Source organism: Sander vitreus, chromosome 17 (genome assembly GCF_031162955.1).
Source record: "Sander vitreus isolate 19-12246 chromosome 17, sanVit1, whole genome shotgun sequence".
NCBI lineage: Eukaryota > Metazoa > Chordata > Actinopteri > Perciformes > Percidae > Sander > Sander vitreus.
The window spans coordinates 22,919,907-22,939,150 of NC_135871.1; the positions used below are offsets into that span (position 1 = coordinate 22,919,907).

At 39.2% G+C, this 19,244-nt stretch overlaps 1 protein-coding gene across 1 annotated transcript; it reads right to left on the bottom strand.

The window, feature by feature from the left end:
* Nucleotides 1-14,425: 14,425 nt before the first annotated feature.
* six2a (SIX homeobox 2a) lies at nucleotides 14,426-18,100 on the bottom strand. Its single transcript, XM_078272964.1, has 2 exons — nucleotides 17,140-18,100; nucleotides 14,426-15,612 (listed from the first exon to the last, which is right to left on the bottom strand). Exons 1-2 carry the CDS (start codon nucleotides 17,697-17,699, stop codon nucleotides 15,300-15,302), a joined length of 873 nt encoding a protein of 290 aa, XP_078129090.1. The 5' UTR covers nucleotides 17,700-18,100; the 3' UTR covers nucleotides 14,426-15,299.
* Between the last annotated feature and the right edge of the window lie 1,144 nt (nucleotides 18,101-19,244).

The window sequence follows — 19,244 nt, forward strand, 5'->3', positions numbered from 1 at the left end:
CCACTCTTACTCATTTTGCAAAAAATCTCAAACGTCTCCACAAACACGTCACTGAAAATTGTTTATTAGCAAGGAGCCACTAAATCTCGGACTTGGTGCGATTTGGTGACACGTACCCACTTTACTCCCCCTTTTCCTTCCATGAATTGGTGATTGTTCCATGCTCTGGTGCTGAAGGCTATTGTCAGTCAGATGGAGCTCCTGACTGCTCTGGTACTGAAAGCACCGGATAAGAAACGGACACCTCACCATTAAGATTATATGACACGATGTTCCAGGTCAACAACGTCAATTGGTTTCATGACACCCAATGCCTTTTGCATTAATCTTTAAATAAAAATAGATAAATCTCAAAATCAAGTTAAAACAAAATGTGGCATTTTTTTATTGTCTTACTCCCAAACCAAGACTAAAGAAGGCCCAGACTGAAATTGTATTGTTGCAAAATGGTTAATAAAGTTAAAGATTGTGTATCTAAATAGACCTCCAACCGGTGTGTTATTGCTATGTTCTGGATATATCTGACTCATATGTTCATGGGCTCATAGTTTGACCAAAGCAGGCTATTTGTTGTATATGTGAAAAAGATTAAATTGTCAGCCAGTTAGAGATTTACTGTTTGCAGGAGAAATCATTAATTCTGTTATTGTAACAGAGGCAACTTAGCCCACAAAGGCTCATATGCATTGGAGCCACAATTCTAAAATATGCATTGCGCCATATCGGTTAAGCATATATCACAGCCTAATATGTGACACAACGTAAAAAGCCTCGGCTTTCGTAAAGCCCTCCTGGTGACACGCCTCCTTTTTGTGCCCATGATGCACTTAACAAAAGGTCGGGGATTGACTGAGGCCCTGGGTATCCTTATCAGTTTAACCTCCATTTACAAAGCTATAGGATGGATTACCCGGGATGCCAAACTCACCAACAGCCCCGTCCACACTGTGAGGGGATAGCAACGGGCCAGGCAGGTGCAAAGCTGGCCAGACTGAAGGCTGAGCGGAGCAGAGAGCCAAACGTGTTCCTTGACTGCCATCTAGAGGAATCGTTTGGAAGAAACAAATGTCTTTCCACTTCTACACTTCTAGTTAACCTGTTCAAAAGTTCAAATTTAATTTTGACACGCAATTCTGACATGTTTGAATAATGGCTCCTCAACATGCAGTTGTGCTGATGGAGCCACCCGTGTTTCCAGCAGAGTGTAGGCTATTGTAAGTGGTTTTACACTGACAGCACTGTTTGGCTATGTTAAATCGTCCTTGTGCTCTAGTTAATGCAATTGCAAGCACAGACATACATCTACTGGCTTGCACTACAGGGACAACTGCAGGCCAGTGAAGTCATAACTGCCCACACATACACATACTGTAAGCACAGTGTACAAGGCACAGTCATTAAAGTTTCATTGCATGAAAGTCAAATGATGTTGGAACACTGAACTGGCCTCTCCATTTAGTGTTAGATCAAGGATTCAGAAGCCAGAGAGTGTAATGGAACCCCTGATCCCTGGTTAATTTTTCAAAACTGATACCCAGAGTTTTACTGAAGCCGCCAAGGAGCCAAGTGACTGACTGATGTGTGTGAGAGATGGTGGGGCTGTTGAGGAAGGGAGGCATAATGGTGTCCGCTGGAGCGCAGCCTTTTAGAGTTTGACTCCCCTATTATGGAGAGCCGGGGCAGGGGGAGGAAGAGGACAGAGCAGACAACAGAGAAGGTTTCACTGTAAATGGACAGTAAAATGCTTGCGGCAACTAGACTTGAATCCATCATTAAATCATTGTAGGAGGAGAAGGGTATTCCGGCATGTTACATGCCATAAGCAATATCTTTTTCATTTCCCCCGCTTTGGACCCACTCATATGTCCTAAAACGGTTTCAGCCCGATTTCAGGTTCACATACAGTCTTTATCTGGGGTCACTAGAGTCAGTTTACAGTTCCACCAGCTCAGTGGTTCGATAGAGATACATCCAACTTTCATAGACTAGCGGACTCATAGACTTATAAGCTAATAGAGCCCAGAGGTAAAAAATGCTCTTTGGGAGAAAATGATTGGATCTGTGGATTCTGTATAAAAGCCTGTACATTGTATACTCTAAAGGGCCCATAGAGCAAGATGAATACATACATGGAATATATATAAACACAGGCATACTGTATTTAATGATAACATATAGAACATACCTGAATACTGTATGAGAAGCCAAATTATAGTCTCTTCATTTAGAATGTTCCATTGTCCATGTCCCTCCTAACATAGTCAGTTCCCTTCATCCAACTGAAAGGTTTTGCTTGTCTCTTAGATGAAAATTAACCATCTGGAAAAAAGGGAGAAAGTTTAATGACATGTCTGTTTCAAAATCACCCTTTGCAATTCATTTTCTATGAGAGCATCTACTTAAGAGGTGCATGTAAGATGTACCTTGCTAGTTAATAACCAGCTCAGGGATCTGGAGGCTCTCAGCTGAAGCATGCTGTTTTGTTCGACCACTTTTTCTATTTTTAATAAGTTCCTGTACATGAGTCGGTCGCGGAGTATCTATAAAGCGGCCCTTTAAAAACGGCCTGTGTCTCGAGGTGGCCTCAAAACACATGCATTATTGAAGCATGCACCGGCCTTGTCCTCCGCACTCCCTTCACTCAGTCCAGTTCAGAAAGCAGCAGTATTTGAACAACAGCAGAAAAAGTTAAAAGAATATCTAAACTATTCTTCTTTGGAGCAACATACATAAAACACTGAATACTAATAATCTAGTTTTCAAAACATATTTGTAGGCATAAACTGCATGATTAGATAATAGAAAAAATGTTTTAGTTTCAACAATGTGCTGTTTTAACCCAACAACAAATCTTTGGCTCTTCTTTTTGTCTGTATCTCCCGCTCTGTGCTTCACAAACAGAAACACACACACACACACACACGCACACCACACGCACACACACACACACACACACACACACACACACACACACACACACACACACACACACACACACACACACACACACACACACACACAATCAAACCAAATGTGAAATGTTGGAGAGAATTGAGAGAGGGCAAAGGGAGAGGTTGAGAGCTGTGTAAATGGTCAATTGGCTTAACTCAGTGGTATCTGTTCTTGGTGTGATGATGTCAGTGGGCAATGTGCAAATGTGCACTCTTTTGATTTCCCTGATGTAATCCTCTCCAGCATACTGGTAGCCTATAAAGCCCCAGGGAGGAGAGATGAGTGAGATGCTGGATAGTGTTTGTTCTGGGATTAAGATATCACTTCCTTGCGTTCATTCATTCAAATGTCATAGGCACACACAGGAACATATTCACTCACACACACACACACACACACACAAACACACACACAAACACACACACACACACACACACACACACACACACACACACACACACACACACACAGAGTCTTCTGTCCCTGTAGTCACACTATCTTTCTGAGTCTGTACTTGTCAAGTATGCAGTTGTCTCATTATGTTACACTGCCATCTAGTGATCTATAATAACACACATTCACCTGAAAAACACTGAAATAATTACTCACTCTTACATTTCTTGAAACTCATTCATGACATTGCTAAAGGAGGATTGTTTGATTGCGGTTAACCTTTACTCTAAATTCTATCTGAAAATAAAATGTCACCATGAAAACAAATTATTATGATTTTATTATGAATCTATCATTATAAATCTTTTTAGTCACATTTTTCAATCACAGCATGGTTGCCAATGGCAACGTTAGAATCAGTCTGTAACATCACAATTTAAACTCAGAGGCTGCATCTGTCCTGACATTGTTAGCTGGTAATATATCATACAGTAATATGATATCACATGACCACACCATTTCCAATTCCTGACTTTAAATGCACCTGTGAAAGTGGGATAGGCAGCCTGTCACTATCATCTGTAGCATCATAGAGTTGATTTAACACCACAGTCACAATGACCATCTTTATCATCATCACAGCCCTCTCTTCTCACAAATACCACCATTGTGCCTAAGAGAACATTTTTTTTACATTTAGAGGCCTGGGATTATTTTCATTGTTGCCTTGATATGCAAACATAAATCATGCAGTAAGCAAAAATAAATGTTGTACTTTAACCACAAGGGGTCATCGTGAGTTCAAGGTTGAACATTTGACTTAATTCATGAAATGATAAGATGGAAGTGAAACAAAACTGAAGGACAAACACGAATAAAAGAGTGACAGCATTTGGCATGCATTCACTCAGAATACATGCGCTCTAAAGAACAAACAGCCTTTCCTGTTGTCTATACAAGCTGCTAATGGCATTCATGGCTTCCAGATCCATTCCAGTAGTTGCATGTGTGTGTGTCAAGTCAAGTGTACACTAAATTACAAATGGTGTATACAGAAGCTTTAAGGTCACTGACACATATCCCCCCTTCTATGCTTACCTCTCATTGTGTAGTGAAATTATACCCGTGGCATTTTTTCTGCATTTCTCACTACAAAATTGCTTTGGCTAAAACCCAGGAGCGTTTGAAGTGCAGCGGAGAAGCTAATCAAGCAGCAAGTGAATGGCAACAAAGCAAAAGAGACTTCAAGCAGCTGCCACTGCTGTGGGTGAGAAAATAAAAACAAGGGGAGTCCACAGCTTGGAAACCAGCGTAGTGTAAGTTATTAGAAAGAGGAAGATGGCAGGGAGGAGGAGGGATGGGAAACGGAGGGAAGGACAAGAGAACAACATATATTTAATGTTATTTTTTTAAGGTGATTTAACTCAAGGATGTAAACGTTATATCCACCAGTAATACTGTAGCTGCTATTAGAGAGCATCCCTTTCCATCACCCTCTCTTTTATTGTCACAGAACTTGTACATTTCAGTGACTACAACATAATCTGGCTGCTCTGGGAAGCAACAACATACTCTGTGCAAGTAAGCTTTACTCATCTTTTTTTTAATAAACAAGAGTTAAAGTAGATTTTAAAGACTGAGTGCTAGAATTTGATGAATCTAACTTAACACACAAAAAGAATTAGTAAGAATTCACTTTTCACCTCTACATTTGAGCAAACCATGACAGAATAAGCATTTATTTGTTATTAAAGAGCAATATTAATTTTCTTTACATAGCAACTTTATAATCTTGAGGCAGGCAATAATAGTATTTACAACATGGTAACTAGCAGCATAGGGCAACTTGTATTACACATATTCATCAATGTTGATTGACTATACCATGTGCATGTAATAGTTTAGTGGGTGTAGATCTTTAAGGTTAAGTAGACCCACCCCACCCTATTTAAATGTATTTATTGCTGTTTAAATGTTGTTTTAAATCATTTTATGATGTCTATCCTTTTGTTTCAGTTCCATTTTCTGTTTTAATATTAGTCTTAATGTTTGTTTTGCTTCTATTACACCCTGTATAAAAAAATGTTGGATGAATGAATAAACAAATCCCCTTGTCTATTTAATTAGCTCCACTTATATCTCCGTATAAACCTGACGAAGGTGTGCAGATGTAGTGAGTTTTTCAGTACAGAGGCTGATTTTAATCTTTTGTGTTTACCTGCCTTTTTCACCACAGTGCACTTGCTGGACTATCAGATCCAAGCTCTCGTACCATTTGTGTTGTGTGTTCATTACTGTTATCAGGGTCTTGTGCCCTTCTTTCCACACATGCAGTAACACTCTCTGATCCCTAGGCGGAAGCAGCGTTCAGCTCAAACAGGGTTTTCAGCCTTTTCAGTCATGCTCAGAACTCTGCTGCTTTCCCCCTAAATTACGAAGAAAACTAAACAGTTACCTTTCATCACGTCTGTCCTGAGGTTTTGTTTCTCACAAATTGACACAATACTAAGTGGGGTGAACACAGTGTGACAGTGTGTGTCTATAGAGAATGTGAGTGAAGGAGTGGGGTTTCATGGGCATCCATGTCTCAGGTTACTGTGTGTTTATTAGTGTCATAGGATCGTATGAAGCAATTCAGGTTTATAAAGCAGACACCTTCATTTTTACTGACGGCATCTTCCATTTCTCCTCCATTTACAGATTGGTTGCTATGGTTACAACCTTCCCACCTCAGGTGCAAGGAATATATGTAAGGGGCCACACTCCACAAATATGTGAACACGTTTTTACAGAATGACAATTGGTAAGGACATAAAGACATTTTTTCATGGTATTCCAAGTTTGTACCTGGCTTATTGCTCACCTAACTGTGAGGGGTATTCAAGTTGTAATCTACAAATGACATGCTATACCAGTTATTGTAGCCTACAACATACATGCAAAGTTTGTCTTCAGTGGTTTTCAAAAACAATTGAAAGTCCTATTTTATTTTTTCTGCACAGTGCAAACATTAAAGTGTGCAAACACACACTGTGTGATGAGCTGTCTAGCAGGTTGAACCCGTTAGTGTGTTTAGCTGGAAACAGATGCACCTAAACTGTCCACACTCAAGCAGACAGGCGTAGTGTGCACAATCAACACCAATACTGATTGATAAAGATTAGAGGGAAGTTCCCTTCATCTGCTCCTGAGTTGTAACAGACGACCCCAGAACAGAATGTGAATGAGTTTCATAACCTTTAAGTACTTAAAGCTAGTTGTGTAATGGTGTCTTATTTTCTTTCTCTTATTATTATAATAGTGTTGTCAGCGCAGTCACCCTTTTCTGTGTATTAAGGAAAACATAATTAGATTTTTTTCACATGGGGCAATGTAAAGAATGCCATTACAACATACAAACAAAGTCTAAAAAGAAGATACAGATGAAGATGTTATAACATAAAACTAAATGGAACAGAAAACATTATATAAATTATATTGCAATAATGCTCAGAGCTTATGCAAAATAACGAGGTCAGTTGTAACTAAATATAGCTGGAATATAATAATTTTGCATGAAAAAAGAGAGCTTTTTATTTGGAATTGCTTCTGACACAAATTTATCCTTTCATTTGACTTTAAGTAGGCAACTAAAGTGCCTACATGATAAGCCTGAATGTATTGTAATAGCATGCAGAACTTGTCATCTAAGGATGACTGGACTTTATTTACGAACTACAGTATACAAAGAAGTAAAAAACATTATACCAGCAACTGATGAGCGTGGCAAAATGTATTGTGCTGCTGAATCTAATCAAACATTTGCAGCAGACTATAACGAAAAAATGTATGAATAGTTTTATCAACAGTTCAGATGCAGCTCTATTTTCTTACAGTAGAGAACACACCAAGAACACTTTACCCCTTGTGATTTTCTACTGTTCAATAAAGCAAAAACATGTAAACTATAACAGAAACCTAAACTTAGTACCATGATGTTTTATTGATCGTATCCATTATGATAAAATCCCAGCCTATGTAATAACATTTTGAGTTTCATAAAAAGGTTTCCTGTACCACAAACTGGAAAGTCCCAACATCACCCAGAGGAGCTCTCATCCCACAAATTAAGAAAAGGTATAGTCAGTAATGTACAGTATATAACAATATGTTTGAAATATGTTGTCGGAATAACAACAACAGTTTCAAGGAAAGTTAAAAAGCAACCAATAAATAAACAAAAAAGGGAGAAACTGTTTAAAAAAAGTTTAAAAAACAGTTTAAAAAAAAAGAAGCTGGACAAATTGTGCATCCTCATTTTTATGTTATTGTAATATCAGATGACTACTACTAACGGCAATCAAAAGGGGGACTAAACTGATGAATGGACTAGTTTTACAACAATTTATCAGAGTGACACTACATACTGCTAGTTGATATAACATCAAGTAAAAAGCTAGATAGGCCATACGTAAAATACAGCGCACTATGAAAATCCTGTGCATGATTTAACCTGCCCTTTGGTGTTCAGAGTGCACACCCAGTGAAAGCATAAAGAATGGTGTAGTTAATCTTTACGCTGGACAGATTTAATGGAACGGTGTCAGGTGACAATAGCTGGAAAAGCCATCTGTGTGAACCTAATGCGATCAGAATAGCCGGTGTCTGTCTCCCATCTAGGAATTTACAGTAAGAGAAAAAGCCCAGGTGAGCCTTTCTTAACCCTAGGTGTACACACACACACACACACACACACACACACACACACACAAACACAACCAAGTGTGGTGCACAAATACTACAACACTTTCTTCTTCACCTTTTACAAAGACACACACAAAAAAATATAGGTTATATAATATAGTTCACATATTTACTGCAACCTCCCCTCTTTAGCATTAATTAAGGAAGTACATAAACATAAATATTAGACTATAATGTACAAAGTTGTCAAAAACTATAACTCCTCCTGTGGGCACTCATGAGTAGAGGCTGGAGGTTGAACAGTGAATGGCAATATAGTAAAACACAATTTTAATTATATGTAACATATGTCTTCATAGGATAATTTATAATTTCTGGTAAATACTGGACACTAACAAGCACCTAAAACTGTCCTTATAGCTGTGTACAACTACATTCTAGTGTGTTATGCAACGTTGTATACTGCTCATAGGGAACTCAAAGTAACTGTTGTACTGTTTAAAATAAAATGTGTGTTACTAAAGCTAAAGAAGTGAAATGTTCTACTCTAGCTGATGTCTCAGGTCTCAGAAGTGGGCTGCAGCGATGGAAGTCAGGACTTGGTCTGCCAGGTGACCTTTCACTCGAGCAAAGGGCACCCGCAGTGTGCTTATGTATTTGTGAGAGTGTGTGCTTTGTAACAGTACGCGTCCAGCACACAGGGAGTGCATTAATGCTCGTACTCCCCTGGCCATCACTCTCCCTCTCTTTTTTTTGACCGTAACTCTACACTGTGCACACCCCCTAGTGTTTTATCCCGTTTTATGGGACACACCTGATACACCAAAAATGCATGAAGGCTGAGGAGAGGCTGAAATCAGTGTGCTCATCAATACACATACCACAGAGTTTGACCTCAGAGTGTCAACAAATTAAATTAAATAGAAAACATAAATAGAAGTTTTATATGTGTTCTGAATGTCTTGGGAACATTTCATCAAGTATTGCATTTTGTCAAAAGTTGCTTTCTGATTTATTATTGATAATTTTGATTAGGATAACTGAATAACTTAAAGCATTTTTGGTGATCTCAGCTGGTCAAAATTGAAAATATTGACTGCTTTGTTTACAAAAATTGCTGATGAAAACAACCAGCAACAACATCAGAAGCTAATATCTTTAATTTTGTCACAGCGTTGGTTAAGGCATTGCAATCAGTTTTGAAGTGTGTGTTTTAAATGTTTAACTCTTTTTGTAATTCAGATTGCTTTAAATGACCTTTTCTTAGTGCCTTTATGGGCGAGACACTAAGAGCAAGGACATTTGAAATACAAACCATCATCATACTACTGACGACTTTGATTTTATTCTTCTGTCTGTCTGGGTGCATGTGCACAATTGTATCTGTGTATCTATGCCTGAAAGCACTGACCCTGCGCTGCCTGTCAGCATTACTGTATCAGCCAAGAACAGACTGTGTCTGTGAACCATTTTCATTTACATTTGAATCCATGTTATAGGCACAGCCCAAAACTTCCTTAGCTCAAGAGACATTTTCCACCATACATTGTGGATTTACTTTATAGGCTACAATAATCACACTAAAGCTATTTAAAATATTTTTCATAAACTCTGTAATCCACATGTTTAAAGATGTTATGATATTAATATATCTATATTCACTTCTGTTATGGAAAAAACAAAATATATAACAATTATATACTTTACGTGCATTATGTTTGATACTAAACATCACAACTTATTTTGTTAAAATGATCTAATGTAGAAAGTAAATTTCGTGTATTTTACCATTTAGAGCCAGCAGTTTACTTTCCAGCTTCTCCTCCTCTTGGCCATGCCGCTGCAGCTCTTAAATTATCCAGTTATGGCATTTAGATAATCCAAGAGGAATTTCAGTATTAAACATGGTATTCCTATTCCACAGGACAGTTTTATCTGTGTTGATGAGCAGACTGTTGTTAACTGCAACCGGAGGAGAGGGAAGAGTTTGTCGTTCTCACTAACTTTAACAGAGGTTGATGCAGTTCAGTTCAGATCCAGTAAAAGGGAATATGATGAACACATTGGATCAAGAGGAGTGGACACATAAGTTAGACACAGGCCTGGCTGCACGATAAAAAGCCCAGGCCTTCAAAATAAAGTGTTTTAAATAAAGTGGCACACACATTTTCGTGTTGCTGTGAAAGCCCGCTCTAAAAGGTGAGCATTAAATGAAAGTGATGGTGCAAACCAGTTGATATTCCTCTCTGTCCTCTGACAGTTTTCACTTTGCAGTTGCAGTATATCAGTAATGTAAATCCCAGCTGTCTTACTCCCTTGATAGTACAACCAGCAACTTCACAAGTGGCATGGTCACCCTCAATAGCATTGTTTGTTTCAGAAATATTTGTTTTGTATTATTCTAAAAACACTAAACCTTTAATTTTTGACAATTAGCTGGGACAATGCCTTTGTCAGTTGCTCCACATTTTGTCTGTGAAATTGTTCGGGTCCTCTTAAGACCAGTGGAGTTCATCTTTAACCTGGCACAGTGGTTTAACAAACCTCATGCCCATGACCTGGAAGACTTGAGTTTAAGTCTCTTTGTTCTCCTGAAGTTTCCTTGAGCAAAACAGTGAATGTCTTCCAGCTCTGAAGCTGCTGCTATAAACGTTTGACCTCTGACCTCCCTGAAGGGGGTCTAAGTGAAAAGAGAATTTCCCCACTGGGACCAATAATGTGTCACATTATAACTATCATCACTGTACTTGACATTTCTACGGAGTGCGTTAACATCTGATCACTTAACAAAAAGTCTCAGGTCAAACGAGTATTTGATGCTTATCATATCCTGCTGTTGGAGGAAAACCTTGCATCTTAAATTTTGGTGATTTCTGTTAATTAAAATAACTGAAGGATGGCATGGCACACATTTTCTTATTCAAAATATTCTAAAAACAATCATTTGGGTCATGCAACAAAATGCACTGTGATTCCCCAATAAGACTGTTGTTGTTTTCTTTTTTACTTTCCAGAAAAGTCATGTTGGAAATACAAGGTTTTCCAGTATGTGATTTGTAAATTGTCATTATGATAAATTATGATCATCCACTGTTTTTACAATAATTACTTAATCAAACTGCCCTGCAGCTCGTAAGTGAATGCAGGTAATGTAATGTGAAAGTGAAGCAGTCAAGCAGAGAATCATGTTCCACTATTCATCGGTAGGGCTCTCTGTATTTTAAAATAAGTCATCAATTAAAGTCCTAAATGAGCGCAGTGAAACCGTTTCCTCTCCGCCTTTGTTAAGCCGAGCATAATATACCAATTCATACTTAGAAATGATAGTATTCTAATGCACGTTTTTGTCAATTGCGTTAAAAAACCCAAACATAATAATCAATAATCAATTCAATAAAATCTCAAATATGCTTAATGTCTTCATGTGGCTGTACTGTTTTGGCTCTTTTTTTTTTTAACACCGTCACTTATTTCCTCACCATATTAATAAGTAAACGAAACTCAAATCCAGACCTGACAACTCCAAAAAATTGCCGCAATACAACCAAATAAGGAAACAGAAAAACCTGTTGTGAACAAAAGGTTTGCAATTTAAATTATTTTAGAGAAATTCAATTTATTCTGCCTGACATAACGCAAACATTTGGGGAATATTTTATGCGACAAAAAAATAATGGAACATTTGAGAAAAAAGAAAAAAAGATTGTCATTTAGTTAAAAGGTGCAAATAAAATAGCGCAGTGAACCAAACTACAATGGGTGCGTAAAACAATATACCACAACCTGCAGCAGCCATGCGAATACATAGTGTCTGTGTAATATAAAATCCTCAAAGTGATACATATAGGCTACATTACATGAGAATCCAAACTATATTATTCACTAAAATAGTTTGCCAGATAGTTTGAAAACGTGTTTACACATGTTGTGATAATGAGTGTGCGGTCATAATGACAACTAAGTTGTTCAGTCATGGAAACAAACTCTTACAAACCTTAATATTCTATAAAAGTGAATGGATGTGATCTTTACAAGGCCAGCTCAACATTCTCTGCTGATTGTTTAATGATTGTGTTTCCTGGGGCAAAGTGGCATTAACTTCTTTTCTACAAGTTTGTTTGCCTAAAGTTGTTGAACACTTGACGTTTAATCTCCGCAAGACCCTCACCCCGCAGTGAATGACTGAAAAGCCAGCAGATGCATTTGTGCGAGAAACCACGACTAGTTCACACCTGTCTGGCTGTTTATCTCGATTCCTCTGCTGCTTTCCGGGGAGGGACATTATTCACATAAACCAGCTTGGCAGAATCACATCAGCGTTTATAACCAGTGCGCCTTGTTAGGACTTTTCTTGAAAGCTGGCGGATTTTCCTAACATCTTCTGCCCAAAAAAACGTTTACTAGGGCTCCCCCCACACCCACCCCCCTCCCCGGGCACACATGGCGCACTCACAACGCCAGTTCAAGTTCACATTTCAAGCCTTATGGGAAACAAGAGAGAGAACGAGGAGACGAAAATCACAACTCTCTGTGGGGTTACAGAGTTGGTTTGGTGAGGGACCAACTATTCCGTGTTATGTCTTCTCACAAGCCGCTATTATAGGCTTGTTTGAGTAGACCCATATGCACTCCAGTCCTCGTTAATTATAACGTATGGGCGTTGAGCTGCATGTGTAATTGACCTTCATACGCCAGAAGCTGTACCAACAAGGTGCGACTGATCATTCGCCTTCAAAGACAGGAGACAGTTTCAGATTCTCTTTGTGTACACTGTTCATATTTACACTCCTATTAGAGCCGCCCGGGCCTACAAGATAATGTATTACTCGACCATAATATCCCTTGCTGTTGTTTTACGTACGTCAACCTAACAGCAAATCAACATCCAGTGAGATATATGCTGACATAGACAACCTGTGAAGTCCTCATTAGTGTGAGTTATGGTTTATAATTATGTATAACTGCTTTTTTCGCACAATAATCCGATAACATGTGACATAACATGTGAGATGAATATCGCTTTAAGATGTAAATATGCCACAAATTAAATATGCCATTATACTGTTGTTATTATTGTGATAAGACAGGCAAACACCATAAAGTGCACCGTGCGTATAGCACCTGAACCTGTGGCCTATAAAAGGGAAAGTACTGAAGCTACAAATAAAAGTATGAAAAGCAGAAAATATGTTTTAGGTTTATTCTCGGGCAGCAGACTGGGAGGGTGGGGGGGTGAAGGTGTTGCACGGCTGAAGCTGTTCAAACAAAGTGTCTTCTTTCAACGCCCGTTTCCAGTTCTGTGTTTTCTTTTTCCTCTCCGCCAAATCATACAGCAGTTTTGTTCTCCTCGGCCGAGCGCGGAAAGATAAGGTGTCATCACTTGAACATCAAGATTCCCGGTTGGAAAAGCGCGTATACATTTCGCCGAACTTTGCCCACAATGGCCACATGATGCCACAGTCTCTTAACTAGTGTTGTTTATACAAAGCACTAGATTACGTCTCTCTCGTTTTGTCATTTTAACATTGACCATGATGACTTAGGTCAACTTTGACCTCAAGTCGGCGATCATCACTTAGTAGTAGACCTATTTACCAATACTAAATTGTATTCCCTACATTTGAAAAAGCCACTGCCTACTGCATATTATCCTCTTTTCACATATTTCTAAACTCAGTTCTTGCACTTCCATTTAAACTGCAAAACGCTAAGGACACGCGCCTGAAATTGACTTAGCAATTTTGATGATTATGATGATTAGATGGTAGATAATCCCGGCAGAGTGCCCACACATATAGACAATATCCCCTTTCTTAGAGCAGGCATATGTGTCAAAGGCTAAGATTTTTAAGTAATGCCTTCTGATTATACATTTCCCTAACGTTATTAATAAACTGGTGGTTCAGCGCACTTTCAAAACGCCAGAGGAAATAGTAAAGCATGCGGATTTGAACCATCTTTACCATAGCCCACTGACCGTTTACATACAACGGTAAAGTGTGTATCTATAATGAAGGTGCATTTCTGCAAGTCAGATTCGTGAAAAAGAAATAATTAAGCCTTAACATTTAAATTAAAAGTGCAAAACCTGCATACGCATTCTTAAGTAGACAACTTAAAAACAGTATGCAAACCATATTTATAGATTATAGATTATAGTAAAGATTATAGATATTTGCCAGCAGCTGTTCTACTGTAGGAACATTTTTGTTTAAATATTGTTAAAATGTAACCCAGCATGAATGGTGTAAAAAAAAAAAAAAAGATAACGATGTGACCAGTAGGAGACAAACTACTTAAACAGACTGGTTTTCTGCAAAAAAATGTCAAGAATCATTCAAAATAAAAGAAATCCTCGATTTCCATGTATTTCTTTTTCTTTTATTGTAAAGGGTATATGAAACTATAGGTGAATGTTTTATGTTTCATCATTTATCGCAAAGTTTACATGCAGTCTTTTCCAAATGAAAATGAAAATGATAATAATAATATCAAGAGATTAAGCTATTTCATTTTATCACGGCTCTTATAAGACACTTGAGAAAATCATACCCCATCACCCCCCACCCCCTCCAAAAAAAAAAAAGAACTGCTCATGGCTCTATTGGAAAACCCCTATGTAAACAAAACGTCGATGGGGTACCTTAAACTCGGTGCCCAGAGTGCTGATATACCTAAAACCCTAAAATAACAACGGTAATAGTAACAAGTATTAAGACATTTTATTGTTATTGTTTTCAACAATATAACATGTAACGTTATTACATTCCGGTAATACTTTTTTTCTTTTCATTTTTTTTTACCTAAAACGACCTAGATCCGCTTCAGCAGCACTGCAATAATGATCCGTTTTAACAGGCCATATAATCTCTATTAACCGTGTTCGAATACAATTTCCCTTATGCGAATTAAAGAGAAAATATGCCAATAGATGGTACCTGTTTTAAGTAGGCTATATTTCCAAATGTCCTTAAGTGCTCTGCCTTGACACTTGTAACTAGAAAATCCCCGAAACAAGCGGGTTATAAGTGTAATTGTGCATAAGTTCGCCCACTGGCAGATTTCCCCCACTTGTTTAAAAAGACTTTAAACGTTGAATATGAGACTAAATGATTTGTTACGGTGGCTGATTTCGCAGTGTTCCAGTCCAGTCTGTCTGCCTTGCACCTTGCCTCAAGTGCTTGAAGCTTGACTCACGCCACCTCGTAAATTACTTTAAAAAAAACAAAAAAAAAACGGCTGCTCTCTGTCCCTCTTCTGTGCCGCTTTTTTTAAGAGCCAAGGTCCACTAGATTAGAAGACATAGGGTTCAGTATGGTGTCATGGTGCAATGAGTGGTGATGGTGCACCGAGTCTGCACCGCTGGGTACCGGGATGGCGCTGGGTCCCGGCGGGGGCGCGAGGCCGTGCAGGGACTGTAAACCGGTGTGTGAGCCGAGGAGCAGAGCCGGGCTCTGAGACGTGTGATCCGGTGTCCCCGAGGGTGTTTTATCGTCGTCCGAGCTCCCCAATAGAGATTTATTTCCATTCATGGAAGAAGTCAATGGGTTGTGACTATTGCTGTTGGAGTTCTCGTTGTTTTCTCTGCCAGCAGAAAACAAAATCACAAATCAGTGTGGTGCAGGTACAAACTATTGCCAGAAATCAGGAAAACGTGAAAGAAATGATGAAGTTTAGACACTTTTTAAAACTAGCTACAGTGATTAGACAGACTAAACAGACTAGATATGCAAATTATATATATATATATATATATATATATATATATATATATTTTTTTTCAAAGAAAATCCAAACAAAAAATCATTACTCTCAAAAAACACAGGCCTATACACACACACACGCACACACTAAGCAAAACTATTGTCCATGCTACTGTGTGTACTGAGCATTAATTAGACCACGCAATATTTACAAAAGCCATAATAAGCATCATTAATATATATATAATATAGTCTAACGATGTATTAATGCATCAATCAGCAATGCATCCGTACGCACGTGTGCCAGGATGTAGACAATGAGTAAGTTATTGAAATAATTAGAGGCTATTGCTCACTTCACTACAGCAGTGCAGAGAGTTAAATGGCTGCAGTGGTGAACAGTGACTGCAGACAATAAATCTATTGGACTATTGACCCTGTATTAAGTATCTGTGTTCAGGGCAACTTCATTTAACCAGAGTGACCTGTGGGTAAACACGCCTAAAGGGCAATATCGCTTTGGTCTTTGGTAGGTCTGAATACATGACAGCTCTAATTATTGCTAAACGTGTGCTTGTTACGTACGGCGTGTAGTTTGCAGTGGTGAGTTCAAGGCTTTTCTCAGTGGGAAGACATGATTTACGCGGAGCTTTCAGCCCGAATTAGTGGCCAGAGGGTGAAAGAAGACACCAAGCCAGCGAACACCTGACTGAAACACGTCTCCCAAACCTCGTCTGCCTGTGTAATTTCCTAACTTTGAAATGTACAAACGACACCTGATGAAATGCCAACCGGGCTGAGGCGGAGGCTACACAGCTTGTCACATCAATTACACCACAAAACAACTTTTAAAGTGTTCTGAGTTGTTTTCTAGAATTCTATAGGCCTAGACTATATGTTCACTCCAGTATCTGGAGGGTTAAAACGTGTTGTTTTTCTCTGATCTAATGTGAAAGTCAAATTTCATGTTATAATAGGTATGATTAAAACATAAAAGTGGGGTAAATGCAACTTTTATAACCTTGTAATTTACCTGACAACAAGCCTTTCATTTTCTGCCTTTCAACTTTTACGCGAGGCCTACACAATTATCACAAACATACAAACAACAGTGCGGGCCGAGAGTTTACTGAACCCAAAAGTATGAAAAAGTGCCTGGTTTTATTATAATTTCCAATAGACACAGATGCGTGAAGAGAAATGGAGCGATTACTTAAGAACTGGAAATATATTATTTGGTCAATGCAATAAATTGTCAGATGTAGGTCAGCAAATCATAGACACCACAGAAGCACTGTTTGAGCCTGTTTTATGTATATGTTTGCTTAATATAATAACGATAGGAAATAGACCTACAAGATTCACCTTTTCTGGAAAATATTTGAAGTATCTTTAACTTTGCTCCTACCTTTCCTTCGCTTCCGCTGCTCGGTCTCGCTGCCGTCGGTTTTTGAACCAGTTGCTGACCTGCGTGGTCGTGAGTCCCGTGGCCTCGGCCAGCTCTCTTTTCTCCCGCGGGGATGGGTAAGGATTGTGGGTGTACCACTCTCGGAGGACGCTCCTGCTCTTTTCCTTGAAGCAGTAGCTTGTCTCTTCTCCGTCCCAGATGGAGCGAGGCAGGGGGAACTTTCTCCGGACGCGGTACTTCCCCACGGCGCCGAGCGGGCGGCCTCTCAACTTCTCCGCCTCGATGTAGTGCGCTTTGAGCCACAGCTGCTGCAGCTTCGGGTGGTTGTGCGGCGAAAACTGGTGGCTCTCTAGGATCTTGTAGAGCTCTCGGAAGTTCCCCCGGTGGAAAGCGACCACGGCTTTCGCTTTGAGGACGCTCTCATTTTTGTGGAGGTGTTCGCACGCCGGGAGCGACCAGAGGAAGCGCCCCAGCCGCTCGATGTTCCCCCCTTGTTGGAGTACTTCGCAAACACACGCAACTTGTTCCTGCGTAAAACCAAACGTCGGAAGCATGGACATGGCGACAACGTAAATCAATACAGATTATATTGTGCCTTACTTCCACGTGTCCCCTCTCAGTCTCACATTAAATCAAAACGCATTAAGTCCATTAGCGACAAAAGGTCCCCAAAAGTGCAGCCTAAAACTTAAAACAGCCCAAGGTTAGGTAATATCCAACTGCGTATTAACTCAAGTCCATTCAGCCATGCAAAACCCCAGGCGACAATCCCTCATATAGTTGGTGAGAAAGAGAGAAAGTTGCTACTCCTTCAACCGTCCTCCTCCACCTTTTCTATGCCGTTTCAACATAACCTACTCCCGGAGACCGGGCTCGCTGGCTCGTTTTAATAATATTATTCTAAGCTGGCAAGACAAGCGATTATATGAACTCTGATTGGTTGGTGATCTGACCTGGGGATGGTGAGGATCAGACAATAGCCTTAGTCAAATGATTTGCCATGGTTACGCTGTCACTCAAGGTAACCTGATATGCCTTGAGGTGGCTCCCTGGCAAAGTCAACCCAATTGTTCCCTTCACGACCCGCCCGCCTACCAATAGAAATATTGCTCAGATTTTCACTTTTTTTTTTTTTTTTTTTCCCTCCACTTTGACAGACAGCTCGGGCAGCCAAAGAGCGCAGAGCTGGGGGTATGTGGAGAAGGAGAGCAGCGCTGGTGCCGCAGCTGGGGGAAGGATGGCGCCAGAGCGCACAGAGCCTGCTGCAGTATGTCCTCACGCCTGCAGCGGCTCTCACAAATCAATCAAGATTTCCACAACGCCTGGAACTTTAAAGTTAGTCACTTCATCATTTTCATACAAGTGAAGTGCCAACTGCCGACAACAAGTAACGTAGCATTTAAAAGCTCGCAAAATACTGCTCATGGCAAGCAAGCATTAAATGAATAAATACATATCAAAAACAAATGACACTAATTCTGTCAGAGATTGAATATACATGTCATTCGTTGATAGGAATTTTGGTAAAGTGGCTTTGATTGGAAATAGACTTAGACTCACGTCAGCCTTATTAGTAAAAATAAACTGCATGTCATTAAATGTAACCATAAAAGGGCGTCATATGATATGTTGCAAATCTTAAAAAAAAAAAGTTAGATATTTGAAACAGTACATTAAGTCAAATTTAGAAAGCAATTTATCAGAAATATGCTATGTGATAACTTTGCATGTAGCCTATAAAGATTGTGCGCTATAATATTCCCTAAGAGCTTAACGTGTCAGTAAGATGCATATTAACTTTATAGTTAATTGAATGATTTTTTTTTTTAAATTATCTAATCTTGTATTAAATAGGACATTTCTATATCTGTGATCCCCATAGGAATATTATATTTCTGTGGAAGTAAACATTTTGCTCTAGAAATTATTAGAATATTACCGTGATAGGTTTATCTAAATGAGGGGTGAGCCAGTGACGGCAGGAGCGCACAGAATGGCAAACACGGTTAAGGTGTGCAGCCGGTCTAATGGTGACATGAAGTGTTCCTGCTCGGTTCCTGCTGCTGTAGAGTTTGTTGGACGGGGAGCAGTGAGGGAGAGCCTGT

Excerpts from the sequence above, each read along its gene's own strand:
- six2a (XM_078272964.1), bottom strand. The coding sequence starts at position 17,699 with ATGTCCATGCTTCCGACGTTTGGTTTTACGCAGGAACAAGTTGCGTGT. Across the intron at positions 15,613-17,139 it reads GCAGCGGAAGCGAAGGAAAG|AGAAAACAACGAGAACTCCA; the intron begins GTAGGAGCAAAG and ends TTCTGCTGGCAG.